Source organism: Pan paniscus, chromosome 22, assembly GCF_029289425.2.
Source record: "Pan paniscus chromosome 22, NHGRI_mPanPan1-v2.0_pri, whole genome shotgun sequence".
NCBI lineage: Eukaryota > Metazoa > Chordata > Mammalia > Primates > Hominidae > Pan > Pan paniscus.
This window is the reverse complement of record NC_073271.2, coordinates 32,833,594-32,848,114: the sequence shown is the minus strand read 5'-3', so window position 1 is coordinate 32,848,114 and position 14,521 is coordinate 32,833,594. Positions and strand designations below refer to the sequence as shown.

General features: G+C 52.3%; 1 protein-coding gene across 1 annotated transcript in view; it reads right to left on the bottom strand.

The window, feature by feature from the left end:
- The window catches only part of SIM2 (SIM bHLH transcription factor 2), a 53,298-nt gene that overhangs the window by 16,358 nt on the left and 22,419 nt on the right, over positions 1–14,521 (bottom strand). The window contains exons 5-7 of the mRNA XM_034947984.3: positions 13,157–13,242; positions 9,969–10,168; positions 5,134–5,240 (exon numbers count right to left, since the gene is read on the bottom strand). Of these exons, the coding sequence (XP_034803875.1) occupies positions 5,134–5,240; positions 9,969–10,168; positions 13,157–13,242 (393 nt within the window). The remainder of the gene's footprint in view (positions 1–5,133; positions 5,241–9,968; positions 10,169–13,156; positions 13,243–14,521) is intronic.

Genomic DNA, 14,521 nt, shown 5'->3' with positions numbered 1-14,521 from the left:
GGGGACAGTGACCTCACTCGGGTCCTGGCTGTTGGCAGCTGTCTGCTTTGTCCCTGCTCTCGGTGACCTCACCCACTGCCCACGACAGATGCGTCTGGCATCTCACTGTGAGGAGTCCTGAGGGGCCCAGGCGGGGGTTGCTGTCACTGCTGGTCACCTCCAGCTACGCTCGGTTGTGGCAGATGGAAGGGAAGCTGGCAGGCTGCCTGTGTCCCCGCATCCCTCGGGCAGCCACAGGGCCAGCTCTAGCTGATGGAGTTGAAAGACTTGAGTCTCAGGTCTGCAGTGGCCACAGTGGGGACCCTGGTGGAACCTGGGAGGGCAGGAGGCTTGAATAGGGAGTCTGGCCTCACCGCCCTTCCCTCAAGCCAGGCCCTGAGCTGGGCTGTCAGCCACCAAAGCACTGTGTGACAGGACTAACAAGTCCCATTTCAAAATGGGGCCTCCCACCTTCTCAGCTTCTCCCCTGTCCTCCCCAAGTCGGCCTCTGCAGCTATAATATGGGAAGGGCCTCTCCCCACAACTTGAGTGAGGATACAGACATATTAAGGAATGACCTAGTTCAGGGCTGAATTGTGCCCGGGACACTAAGACAGTCCCCAAGTCCCCATCAGGACCCAAACACCACAAGACAAAAGCATCGTCCAGACCTGAGGTCCCTTGGTTGGGACTCTGTGGGGCCAAGCAGCAGTGGGGCACATGTCCCCAAGAGGAGAGGCAGCAGCTATTGGTACAAAGCCAGGAGTGGAGACAGAGCTGGAGAGTGTGGGGGATGGGCTTCCCTCAGCCCTCACACAGCAGGGGTGTGGGTGTGAGGAAGCTCCTGTCAGCCAACAGGGACCCCCAGAGAGAGGCGTGGCCTCTGTGGACAAGGGAAAGATGACAGGCGGGGCTGGGAAGGGAGAAACTTGTGGAAGGTTAGAACAGAGAACATCTTAACACAGCCTGGATGAAGGCCCAGCAGGGAGGAAGCTGAGGAGAGGCTGTGAAGACATCAGCCTTGCTCTGGCCCAGCCACATCCACTGGCCTGACCTGTTCTCCCCCACTGAGGCCTTTCTTTGGCAGGGCCCACCCTGACCATGTTGGGGGTAAGCCAGGCAATCAAGGCCCCCGAGAGCTGCCCTCCAACTACTGACTGACAGGCACAGGGGTATCAATACCTCAGCTCACTCTCCCCTCTGCTTGATGACACTGGCTCTGGGGTATCCCCGGCGTTGAGCGCCAGCCTCCCTCGGCTGTAGCCAGTGGACAACACCCTTTGTGGCTCCTTCTCTTCTCTGGCTCACTCCTCCCCTGGCCATGTCTAGTCACTGTCCAAATCAACCATTGCACTTCATCTCCAGGCTCTGGGGCAGCTTCTGGAGTTTCAGGAAATCAAACAGGTGCCACCCAGCCCTGGGGATGGAGAGGCAGTAACAGGAGGCCTGGGGTTGGCCCCTCTGGCCCAGGTTCTGTACCTGGGAAGGAGAGTGAGGCCTCCACAATCACAAAGCCCCATACCATGAAGACCCCAACTCTGAAGACCCTGCTTGGGAGTTGACTGTCTTCCCAGAGAGTTCTAGCTTTGGAGAGGCGTGTGACATTCCAGTTGAGTGCTCTGAGGGGAGGCTGCTGCTCAGCCCTGCAGGTGGTTCCCATGCTGGAACCAAAGAACTCCCCATCATCTGAGACTATCTTTGCTTCCCCTCCCTCTCAAAGCTGCCAGGGGAAACTGAGGCAGGCACACTCATGGTGAACTCCAAGACCACACCAACCCACCGGCCTGGCTGGGGTGCAGTCTTTTCTGGTTGTTTCTCTAGCACAGCTAAGGTCAGAGTCACAGGACAGTAGCAATCACTGTCAATCTTGCTATTTTCTGTTTTCTTTGAATTACCAATTCTGGCTCATTTGGAAAAGAAATCCATGCCCCGTCTAATTTCTAAACACGCCTACCTTTTTGAGCCTGTGCCTGCCTGCCCTTTCAGAGTCCCCTTGGACAACTTCAATATCTGGAAACTTCCTGTGAGATAAAGTGGCTTCATCATATAAACCACAGGAGACCCCTCAAATAAAATCACCCTGTGGGTCTGGTGAGCCAGGCAAGCTCAGGAGGGCTGGGATCCTACAGAACAGCCACCAGCCCACATCTCCAAGGTTAAGCCCCGTGGTGTGGTGTGGTGGTGACGGCTGACAGCACGACAGCCAATGGGCTGGACTTTGGTCCTGCCCCAGCTCCACTGCTGCCCTTGGGCAAGTGTCCCCTGAGTCTCACCCTGATCACCTGGGAAAAGGGCACGAGAGGGACACAGCTCCCCAAACTGCCCGCAGGTCAGAGTCTATAAGTGAAAGCATCTACCCATGATGGACACAGAGGAGGCACTGACTGAGCATCACTGTGGCCTTCATGACTGTTCCAAAGCAAATGGGGAAAAAAATCCCTGCTTCGGGCCGGGCGCAGTGGCTCAAGCCTGTAATCCCAGCACTATGGGAGGCCGAGGCGGGCGGATCACGAGGTCAGGAGATTGAGACCATCCTGGCTAACATGGTGAAATCCCGTCTCTACTAAAAATACAAAAAAAATTAGCCAGGCTTGCTGGCGGGCGCCTGTAGTCCCAGCTACTTGGGAGGCTGAGGCAGGGGAATGGCATGAACCCGGGAAGAGGAGCTTGCAGTGAGCTGAGATCGCGCCACTGCACTCCAGCTTGGGTGACAGAGCAAGACTCTGAAAAAAAAAAATCCCTGCTTCCTGGGTTAGCCAGGAAGTGTGACATAAAAGACATGGTATTTAAAAAGAAGACTTTTGTCTAGGTGCAGTGGCTCACGCCTGTAGTCCCACTTGAGGTCAGGAGTTCAAGACCGGCCTGCTCAGCATGGCAAAACCCTGTCTGTACTAAAACTAAAAAAATTAGCCAGGCGTGGTGGTGGGCACCTGTAATCCCAGCTACTTGGGAGGCTGAGACACGAGAATTGCTTGAACCCAGGAGGCAGAGGCTGCAGTGAGCTGAGATCATGCCACTGCACTCCAGCCTGGGCAACAGAGTGAGACTCCATCTCATTAAAAAAAAAAAGAGAGAGATTTTTGATTCCCTCAGTTTTGTCTCTGTGCTTAGAGGCCTAATTTCCTGCCTTTCAGCCCGCTGTGAAGAGCAAGTCTTCTCTTGCTGTAATTCAGGGGTATGCTTTAAACTCCTCAGCATTCTCCTGCCTCTGTGGAAGGGGGCTCCAGACCCCCCAGGGCTGGGGCTTTCCCTTAGAGCAGCTGGTCAGCCCCTCCGCCCCAACAGTGGCAGGGGGAGCGTGTGGAGGTATGAGCCCTCACCTTCGCTCTCCAAGCCCCAGACTGTTCTAGGGCACAGCACGGCTCTATGCCCTCGAGGCAAATGCCTCTCCCGTCTCCCAACTGCTCTTGCTACTGCAGAGCCCCTCCACTCTGCTCTTCACACCCGCCTGATCAAGTCTCCTGGATATCTGATTCTAGAATTGACACACCATACCCAGTTTGCACAAGAAAACTTTCTAGCTCCCATATTAGTGACACCAATGGAGAAGTTCCATCCGAACACTAAGCAGTTGCTTCTCTACCAAGCTTGGTCTCCAGAATGACAGAGATGGTTATGAGATCATGATTTGGTCTTTAACAAAAGACACAAAAGGGTTGTTCACACCTCCAAGTCTCCACATGAGTCAAGGAGCAAGGAAGAAGCCGTCTGTGCCTGCTCAGCCGTAAGTCCTGGTTGTCACGGGTTTCTGTCCATAGAGACTTGGGGAGGGAAGAGCAACAGCGACACCCTGGGAGTATCGAGTTCCCGGGTCCCAGTCCACACGGAGCCCAGCACACCACACATCTGTGGACCTAGCGGCCTGTGGGCCTGCCGTCCCCCTCCCACTCGACACTGGCAACCTGTCCTCTAACGTCCCTGAGCCAACAGAAGGCAGAGCAAGAACAGAGGACATGCCATCTGGGCCACACTGCAGAAGACCCAGCTCCTCTAACTGTCTGCACCCCATTATAAAGCACCCCCGACTGGCCATGGGCGTGGCAGGGCTGGACAGCAGGAGGATGAGGCATTCCACTCCATCCAAATTAGTCTTTGCCTCCATTTGGATTCTGAAAGTGTGTGGCTGGGTGCGGTGGCTCATGCCTGTAATCCCAGCACTTTGGGAGGCGGAGACAAATGGATCACCTGAGGTCAGGAGTTCGAGATCAGCCTGGCCAACATGGTGAAACCCCGTCTCTACTAAAAATACAAAGATTAGCCAGGCGTGGTGGCATGCACCTGTAATCCCAGCTACTTGGGAGGCTGAAGCAGGAGAATTGCTTGAACCCAGGAGGCGGAGGTTGCAGTGAGCCAAGTTCATGCCACTGCACTCCAGCCTGGGCAACAGAACAAGACTCTGTCTCAAAAAGATTTTTTTTTTTAATTTTAAAAAAGTAAAAGAAAAGTGTCACTTCTTTAAACATTTCAGTGACTAGAGCATCCGCCTCTATATCCTGATGTTCCCAAACCGCCTCCGTTGGCAAATCAAATTGGTGTTTGTTCACCCCGTCCCAAGATGACCTCTCCCATCGTGGAACGGTGGCCTCCCTGGGCTTCCCCTAGCTGGCTGGGGTATAGCAGTCGGAGGCAGGGCTCTGCGTGGGTTCAGCTCCCAGCTCCGCTACCATCCAGCTGTATGAAGGTGGGCAAGCGGCTTAACCTATCTGGACCTCAGCATCCTCACTGGTAAAATGAGGATCATGACAGTGAGACCCTCCCTCACTGGGCTGGTAATGTATTTAGTCACTTAAACTTAGTGCCCGACAGCAGTAAGAGCTCCATAACTAGCGGTCTTCCGCTGTTGTTGCTGTTATTTGCAAATGGTGTCCAGATCACAGAGTTTAGGTTCCACATCCACAATCTAGAATCCAGGCAACTTCCTGATCCTACACCTGCTAGAGTCTCCCTGAAAGGGTGCGCGTGGCTGCTTGAGAACCGACAACAGGCAGCCGTACTTAATCATGGGGTGGAGGAAGCCACACTTGAGGCTTGAGATTCAAGTGTGTATCATGGATGATTATTGCACCAACAAAATGGACACGTCCCCCGGCTCTGTCCTCAGCGCCTCCTCCCTGACCAGCTACCTCCCGTGGCTGGGGTGGGCGTGCTACTCACGGAGGTGGTGTGCGTAGCGGAGGTGGAACACGTCGCAGCCGTGCACGTGATGGTATAGGGTCTTCTCGATCAGGTCCTGCGGCTCGTACCCCGTCACCTCGGTCACCCTGTGGGGTCATGGCAGCTCAGTGAGTTACACCACTCTGCAGACTGCCTTTCATTTAAACTAATATTGGTTTTGCCAACTAATCAAGTGCTAAAAGGCTCAGGCGGGAAATGTTGATTTTGGAAACTGAGAATGATCTTTTTTACAAGAAGCAAGCCTTTGAATTCGAGCCCGCTGCAGGATGTAGCACTATTCGTGAACGGGAATGTTCTTCTGAAACCACCGGCTAAGAGAATGTTTGGAATGGCTTAAAATTGTAGCCTTTTTCGAAGTTCAGCTTATCGGGGAATGCTTACAAGTGGACTTTGATACTGATATTGCGAGAAAGCTGCTACGGTGAGAAAGAACCCACTCTTGGAGGGCTTCGGGGGGACGGTCCTGTGCGAATGTTTTTTATAAATTGTGGTAAAATATACATAATATACAATTCACCATGGTTACCACCGCTGGTGTACAATTCAGTGGTATTTGGTGCACTCACAGTGTTGTGTAACAGGCATCACTGCCCCCGTCCAGAGCTTTCCATGATCCCAAACACTCTGTCCCCATTAAACACCAGCTCCCCACTGTCGTCTCCCCAGCCCCCAGTAGCCTCCCTTGTACTTTCTGTCTCTAGGAATTTTTCTCTTCGAGAAAGTTCATATCCGTGCAATGGCACACCATGTGGCTCTTGGTGTGTGGCTTCTTTCACTCAGCATGATGTTTCCAAGGCTATCCATGCTGAGGCATGTGTCTGAACTTCATTCCTTCTTAGGACTGAATACGTTTCTGTTTTATGTAGACACCACATTTGGTTCCTCCATCCCTCTGTCTGTGGACAGTTGTTTGCACATCTTGGCTACTGCGGGTGTGAGTGTTTAAACCTCTGTTGCACGCTAGACACTGTTGATTGGCACAGATGGTCTCAGGATGCTGCCGCTGGGTGATTCCCACTATTGGGAATTACAGAATAACTGGGGACCTTTAGGCTCCTATGAGGGGAGGATTGGTTCAGACCCCCCAGAAGACAGGATAACGCCCTAAGATATTGTGACTAAAAGGAAAGCCTTAAGCTCTCTAGAGAAATGGAAGCATTTTCCTGGGGCTTACATGACAAAACCCCTTTGTGTTCTCATCGAGCCCTGGGCATATTAATTTCCCACTTCGGCTCTTTGAAGAAAAGTGGCTCTCAGTACCCAAGACCACATCATCACCCGCATCAGGATCGCTCTGGCCGTAGGTGGAAGCTGCACGTGGCAACGATGGTTTCCCAGGCTTTGGGCAATGGGGCCGGGCACCATGTCCTCGAAGGAGGTGGTCCTCAACATCTTGGTGATAGATTTTCAAGAACAGATGAAAGAGAGAGGGATGAAGGGAGTCCAAGGCAGGCGAGGCTATGGTGCAGTCAGTCCTGGGGGCCGGGTGAGGTCGGGGAAAGAGGGAGGGCTGGGGCTGGGGGCCCTCCTTGCTAGGATAGGAGACGTTAGCTGTAAATTAAACTGAGAAACTTGACCTCACTTTCATTCTTTAACCCGCTTCCCTTTCTGTTAAGATCTGCTCAAGCTTTGGGTCGTAAATCTCGGAGAGCCTCATGTTTCCCTGGAATTGTTCCCTGTTTGGTGTACTCATTTCCATGGTGTCCTTCTAGGGTAGGAAGGAGACAGGGCTTGCAGTGGTGGGGGGGAGGGATGCGGGGAGGGGGCCTTGTAGAGCCCAGAGCCATTCGGGGCTCAGGGGACTTGCCTAAGGGCCACCTAGAACTTCAAGCCCCATCAGAATCTAACTCTGTGTGGCAGGAAAATTGAGCCGTCTGTTTTCCCCCAAAAAGAAAACCAGGCATCTCTACCGTGTGGGGATGAAAGAGGCTTCCCAGACCCTTTGGATGCAAAGTTACAGAACAACGGCCCCAAACGTGTAAATGAATCAGAAACACATGTATTAAGTTTCTCATCAAAGTACACACTGGCTTTAAAAATTAAAGGGAAATGGAGGGGTTTGGCAGGGTGCCCTCCAGGTTTTTTCCAAGCCTCTAGTGTCTGAAGACCTGTCAGAGGAATCTGCCAAACCCCAAACATCGCTGTGTTCACCCATCCTTAGCAAAAGCATCAGCTCCAGTTTCAAAGAGAAATACCACAAAACCCTGACGAACCCAATTTCAGGTTACGGCGAGTTCAGTTGTGTCTGGGATTGTGCGGGGTGTGGTGCCAGACAGGCCCATGACCACCCTCGCTCCTGTGACTTGGGGCCGCTGGACTTCGGGCAAAGCCCTCGCCTGGCTCCTGGGGTTTGGACTCAGAAGGGACATCTCCCAGCCTGCTTGGCCACTCTGCTGTCCTCCCAGGGCTGGGCCAGCCCAGGCCCCATCCCCTTGGTCACAGACTGACTGTGGTGACTGGGAAGGCCTCTGCAGCATTCTTCTGACCCCTTTCAGCCCTCCCATGTGACTGCAGCTCAGAAAAGGCCTCAAGGCTTTGCTAGAAGTTTCCTGATATGGCAGGAACAACCAGAGATCTGGGAGAGGCAGGATGTCTCCTTCAAGACCACCAGCCTTCTTTTCTGTTCACTCCAGGGGTGCAGCCCCCACACCCTGAGACGCGGGAGCCCCCTCTGGCGCTGCAAAGCCCCATCCAGGCCCTGTCCAGGCCTCCTTTAGGCACAACCTCCTCTACCCTCGGCTGCCTTTCCAGGCAATGTGGATTGAACGGCTTGAAAAGCCCTCAGGTCTCTCCTCTGGGGAGACCACTTCTTTCCTGTTCTCCAGAATTCATCAGTCTCAGGGGTTTCCTAGAAGGCCCAGAGGAAAACTAGGAGACGAAACAAGGGGGAAACCAGTTGGATCCTCCTAGATGTCTCTGATAATGACCTTGGGCAGCTGATGTCCTTCCAGCCACCTCTCAGAAGTGGCTCCCAAGTCAGAAAAGAGGGAGCAGAGGGGTCCACCCCGGCTGGGGCAGCTCGGCTGCCTTCTCTCCCTGCAGCGCCTCCCTCTGCATGGCAGGAAAATGGCATTTGTCGCTCTTGGCCGTCCCCAGAGGTGCTGGCAGCTTTCCCCAAAGAGCGCTGCTTCCTGTCTGCTTGGAGTTTCTGGGAAGATGCTGGTGACCCTGACACACTCACCCTGCTTCTGAGTGGTCCTGAAGGGCGTTGACAAGGAGCCAAACTGACTCCTGTCTTTATCTCTCGCCCCTAACCAGGAAGATCTGTTTTTTCTCTATAGAGCATCAATAAATGGTTAAAATGATCAATTTTATGTGATGTGTATTTTACCACAACTTTAAAAAGTGAAAAAGAAAAGAAAACAGTAAATCCTGGCTTCTGGACATACAGAAAGCAAAATGTATCTCTCCTCCCCCCGCCAAAGACTCATCGCACACACACACCCCACGCCAGGAGCGGGGTCTCTGATGGCTTATTCCCGACTGCACAGCCGAGGAACCTGCCTGCCAAGAGCTAAAGTGGCCTTGCAGGTAAGAGAGGCTTCACTGTTTCCAATGCTTCCGTCTATTATCTAATCTCATCTTTCCTAGCAGTGAGTGGGCAGGCTGCGCTGCTGTTTTACAAATAAGAACACGGAAGAGGCCTGACTAGCACGTGGCCTCAAGACTTGGGAGGGGTTTGATGGTTCCACAGAGTGGACGTGTGTCAAAGCATCACATTGTACCCCACAAACACCACAAAACCCTGAAAACCAAACACAGTTAGCGTTTGTCACTTAAAAATTCAATTCAGTTTTAGGCTGGGCACAGTGGTTCACTCCTGGAATCCCAGCACTTTGGAAGGCTGAGGCGGGCGGATCACCTGAGGTCAGGAGTTCAAGACTAGCCTGGCCAACATAGTGAAACCCCATCTCTACTAAAAATACAAAAATTAACTGGGCATGGTGGTGGGTGCCTGGAATCCCAGCTACTTGGGAGGCTGAGGCAGAATCGCTTGAACCTGTGAGGCAGAGGTTGCAGTGAGCTGAGATTGCACCACTGCACTCCAGCCTGGGCAAAAGAGCGGAACTCTGTCTCCAAAAAATTAATTAATTAAAATTAAAATTCACTTCAATTTTAAAAAACTTAGACTTTAACTGCAGACCCAGTTAAAAAACTGGGACTGCAGCCGGTTCTAGGAGAGAGTGAAGGCCACTCCAGCACGGGTCTGGAGAGAGGTCCTCCCCAAGGCCAGGGGAAATGACCTCATCCAATCCCCTCCTCCCAGCCCAGAGGTAGACAGGGCACCCATGAGCTGTGGGAAGAGCATCCCCCAGGGTAGATAGCATCTCTGCTCCCAGCCTCAGCCCTGTGGTGGCTTCACACCAGCCTGAGTGCCAAGGCCCCCCACACACCGCACTCAGGGTGGAAACTTTCTGTTTGTTCTAAAGTCCTCCTTGGACACAGGAGGCAGAGCTCTGACATCATGGCCTTCAAAAAAGCCCAACCTTTGCTCACAGCACATGTTTTCATTTCAAACTCTAGTGATTCAAATAAGTAAATAAAATAAAACAAGTAATCAATAAGTAAATAAAATAAGTAATCGATAAGTAAATAAAATAAGTAAATCAATAAGTAAATAAAATAAAACAAGTCCTTGAGTCCTAAGGCTGACATATGTTCTTTCAGTTCATAAATTGGTTTTGCTTAATCCACATTCCTATTATGACTTATTCCTTGTTATGATTTGGCCGAGATGGCAGCTTTCAGGGGCCCATTTCCACCACCGGTGTCTTCCAGAAGGCCACAGCCACTGTGGCAGGTGCCGAACTCACCTGGAATCCAGGAATATCAGCTTCAGGTCGAGGCTGGCCCTGAACATGAACATGTTACTGTACAGCTTGATCTCGGTGATGGCACTGGGTGGCAGCGACTGGCCCACGGCCACTAGCCCCACAATCTGGTAGCAGGAGTCGTACAGGGACATGTCCAGCATATACTGCCTGATCTTCAAGTAGCCACTGCAGTGGATGACCTGGGAGTGGAGAGGGCAGGGTCAGCCACTGGCCGCTGGGGTTGGGCTGGAGCCCACTCCTCCTGGCTCATTTTCTCAAACGTGCTGGAATATCTCCCAGCCCAGCCTCTACTCTGCTGTGCGGCCCAATGTGCTGACAGGCACCGGTTCATTGCTTAGGAGAAGTGGAGAGCTGTGCTTCTTAGGAAACAACATAATAGCTGGAAGCAGTGGCTCAGTCTTGCCATCTCAGCACTTTGGGAGGCCGAGGTCGGGGGATTGCTTGAGTCCAGGAGTTCGAGACCAGCCTTGGTGACATGGCAAAACCCCTTCTCTACAAAAAATACAAAAATTATCCGGGCATGGTGGTGCATGCCTATAGTCTCCAGCTACTTGGGAGGCTGAGGTGGGAGGATCACTTGAGCCCTGGAGGCAGGGGTTGCAGTGAGCCGAGATTGTGCCACTGCACTCCAGCCAGGGTAACAAAACAAACTCACAAGACAACAAAAAATATCATAATAAAATATAAGGGTTGTCTTATCCAATTGACTGTACTGTAAGTAACTACAAATTAGGGCTCTGTCATATATGATGGAGATATACATATGAGCTCACTGCCAAGCTGTGAGTAGGTAACACAATAAAGGCATCTGGGGGAGGCCAACCATTTGTTCCACAGTGCTCGCATCACTGACGATGCTGCTTACCACTTTCCAATGGGATTGAACTTGGCATCTGTATCACTCGACACGCTGTACCAGTAAATAAACAATTCTTTCCATAGATTTTTTTTTAGACAAGGTCTCACTGTCATTTGGGCTGGAGTGCAGTAGTGCAATCAGGCTCACTGCAGCCTTGACCTCCCAGGCTCAAGTGATCCTCCCACCTTAGCCTCCTGAGTAGCTGGGACCACAGGCATGTGCCACCGTGCCTGGCTAATTTTTAAAAAAATTTTTTTGTAGAGACAAGGTCTCATTATGTTGCCCAGACTGGTCTCGAACTCCTGGGCTCAAGCAATCCTCCCACATTAGCCTTCCAAAGTACTGGAATTACAGGCATGAATCACCGTACCCTGCCCCAGTACAATTTTTTGAAGTCTTCATTTTTAATGTATTTTTATTTCCTTTATTTATAATTCAAGATTTTATTTCCTCGTAATAATAAGCCAGAGTGGCCCTACAGAAGCCCTTCCAATTGCTATAGCCAAAAGCCATACAGACGAGAATGCAGTGTTTCAGTGTCAAACAGAAACATCTGTACAGCCTTGAGCCTCACTACTGGAAGCATTTATTCAAGCTGCAGTCTGTGAAATCTTGACAGGATCATTATCATCATGACAACAGTGAAGAATCTTAGCCTTAAGTTCTCTGTTCCAAAACTCTTCCTCCAGGATTTCTGAATGCATTCATCGTCTTTAGGGCTAAAACAAATCTTAAAATCCTTCCAGTCTATTCTCCCATTTTACTAATGAGGAAACCAAGAACAAGATGGTGTTGTGTATTGCTTAAGATTGGACAGCGGACAGTTAATAAGTGGCAAAAAAAGTCAAGACCCAAGTCCCATCCAGGCGCGGTGGCTCCTGTCTGTAATCCTGACACTTTGGGAGGCCAAGGCAGGAGGATTGACTGAGGCTAGGGACTCAAGACCAGCCTGGAAACACAGCAAGACCCCATCTCCACAAAAATTTTTAAAAATTAGCTGGGTGTGGTGGTGTGCGCCTGTGGCCCCAGCTACACAGAAGGCTGAGGTGGGAGGATCATTTGAACCCAGGAGTTTGAGGCTCCGGTGAGCTGTGATTGCACCACTGGACTCCAGCCTGGGTGACAGAGCAAGACCCTGTCCCTTAACAAAAAGACCCAAGTGCCCTGAAGAATGTCCGTTGGCTCCCGGGGCCCCACCGTGGCCCAAAGAGGCTTAGTATCCGGGACAAAAAGGAAGAAACATGTCCCCCAAACTGTAACAGCACAGTGAGATATAGGTCAAAGGAGGAGCTCAGAGTGGGGTCAAAGAGGGGAGCTGGGGTGGGGCCTTCCAGAAAGAGAGGACAAAGGCACAAAAGTGCCCTTTCCTCTCACCCCATCCTCCTCCCTTCTTTTCTAAGAGGCAAATCCTCCTGGAAGAAAGTTTCTGGCAGCCTTCAGCCTCATATTGATGGGTTATGATGTCTGTCCTCTGAGGTTGGAGAGATGGCAGTGAAGATGCCTGGGAGGAGGGTAAGGAGCCCAGAGAGGGGACAAAAGTGTTGGCGGGGGGCACTCAGCACAGACTTCCCCCGACCCACTTTTCCCTGGGGGGCGGCTGACTCTCGTGCCCTAAGACATGACCTACTCCTCCATTCTGGAATTAACAAGAACAAGCGGTGGTGTCTGGCAGAGAAATGGAGCCAGGGAGAAGCATGGGCTGGGCTCAGAGTCCCAGCTCCGCCACCAAGACCCTTCTGCCGTCCCTCCTCTGGTCCTTGACTACAAAACTGGGCCAGTGCTGCTCATTCCAATGGGCAGCTGAGATGCTTGAGGGAGTGGCCCAGGTGTGGTGCCGCAGATGAAAGCTCTGCCTCGGACCTTGGAAAGGGCGCTAGCATTATGTGGTGCACACCGTCATCGGCGGCGGGGAACTTGGTGGAGCATCCCAAGGGGAAGGGCAGTGTCTGTGCTCTGGATACCACTGCCAGCTGCACTGTGCCCAGGAGGATGGGCCTCTATAAACTCCAGAGGTGGTGGCTCCACTGGGACTGGTCCACATGGAAAGTGCCAAGGTATTAATAAAATCTGCCCTAAGCCACGCTGATTCCGGGTCTTATGCGATGAATTCCAGCCAGCCTGGAACATCCTCCTAAAGCACCAGCTCTCACATGAGCCTCCAAGAGACTGTGCACCACGTTGCTGGAGAGCTCTACATTAGCGGGGATGACGAGTTTGTGCTCCCATGCCTTCCTTTCTGCAGACGCTCTTGAAAACACACATTGAAGACCCTTAGCCAGCTCCTCCCCGCACCCATGACTCCCCGTACCTTGTATCCGCTGCAGGTCAGGCCCGCGTTCCTTTTCGCCAAGACACATTTCATTCGAAGAAAGAACGACCTCTCTATCTCATACTCTGCAAGCAGGAGCAAGGTGAGGTTGGCAGCTGTCCCTCCGTGCTTCCCCCATCCTTATTCCAACCGCACCAGTGTGTTCCCAGGGCCAGATGCAGCTGCCAGAGGCCTTCACAGTGTGCCCAGACCCTGCTCAGAGATCTTCGGCCTTGGCTGAGATCTGGGTGGGGCAGTGGAGACACCAGCCCAGTCCTGGTGTGGCTTCCTCGGCTCTAAAGGAAGGCAGCCAAACGAGGCCACCCCTGAGGCCCCTGATGGGCCCTGCAGAGCTCCACCTGCCGTCGCCCGCTCCTGGGGGCCATGGGCTCCAGGAAGGCCCAGAAGCCTCTGACCTCCCTCAGGGTAGCAGGACTTGAGTGTGTGTGACCCAAGGCTTGGCAGATCCATGCTTTCACCCTCATTTCTAGCCCCAGAAGGACCACCCCGTCTCTGTCTCTCCAGGGCTCTGCCCTTCCCACTCACTCACTTTGCTTTTGCAGGCCTCCCACGCAAATCTCTGACCTCACTATTGTCAATGCAAATGTGTCCCCTAAGGAAACACCCTCTGTTTCAGGAAGGGACACCAGCACTCTAAGACACAAATAGAGAAGGACCTCTAAGGGAGGGCGAGGTCACTCCACTCTAAATAAACAGCCTTTTGGTGGAGGTTAATACATGAATTTTTTAAGGAAGGTTACCACTAGGAATGGAAGCAAAGTCTTCCACCCTCCCTGAGGTCACTGCCCTGTGGAAGCTCAGGAATCACCTCAGAGGGCACCCCCTGCCCCAGTTGGAGAGGCTGCCATATTTTACCCACAATTCCCCCTGCAGCTGGTGTCTTTGGGCAAAAAGCTTCCCTCTAACATGGCTGCCTGCCCCAGCCATTTCCAGACAAGCACGGTGGGTGGAAGCTCAGGTCTAAAATACATCAACTGGTCATCAACTACCAAGTTCTGGGGAGAGCCCATTTCTCACAGGTTTATCATAAAACAACGGGGGTCATTTCAGACACGGAAAGTCAGCAAGGGAGCAGCTGGGGAGAAAATGGAGCAGCTGGGGAGAAAATCGAGCACTTGGGAATCTCAACCCCTGCACCCCTCGGCCGGCTGTGGAAATGAGTCAGGTGCGGCCTCAATGCTTCCAGCCCTTGTTGCTTCAGACTCAAAGGCCACAGAAACAGGGCATGAAAGGGTCTCATGATATTCCCAAGACTCATTTGCTCTCATTTATAATCCCTCTTTGGGAGGTTATGACCCAGGCAGGGTAAAATGAAACCGGGGGTAGGGGGAGAAAGCCCAGTCC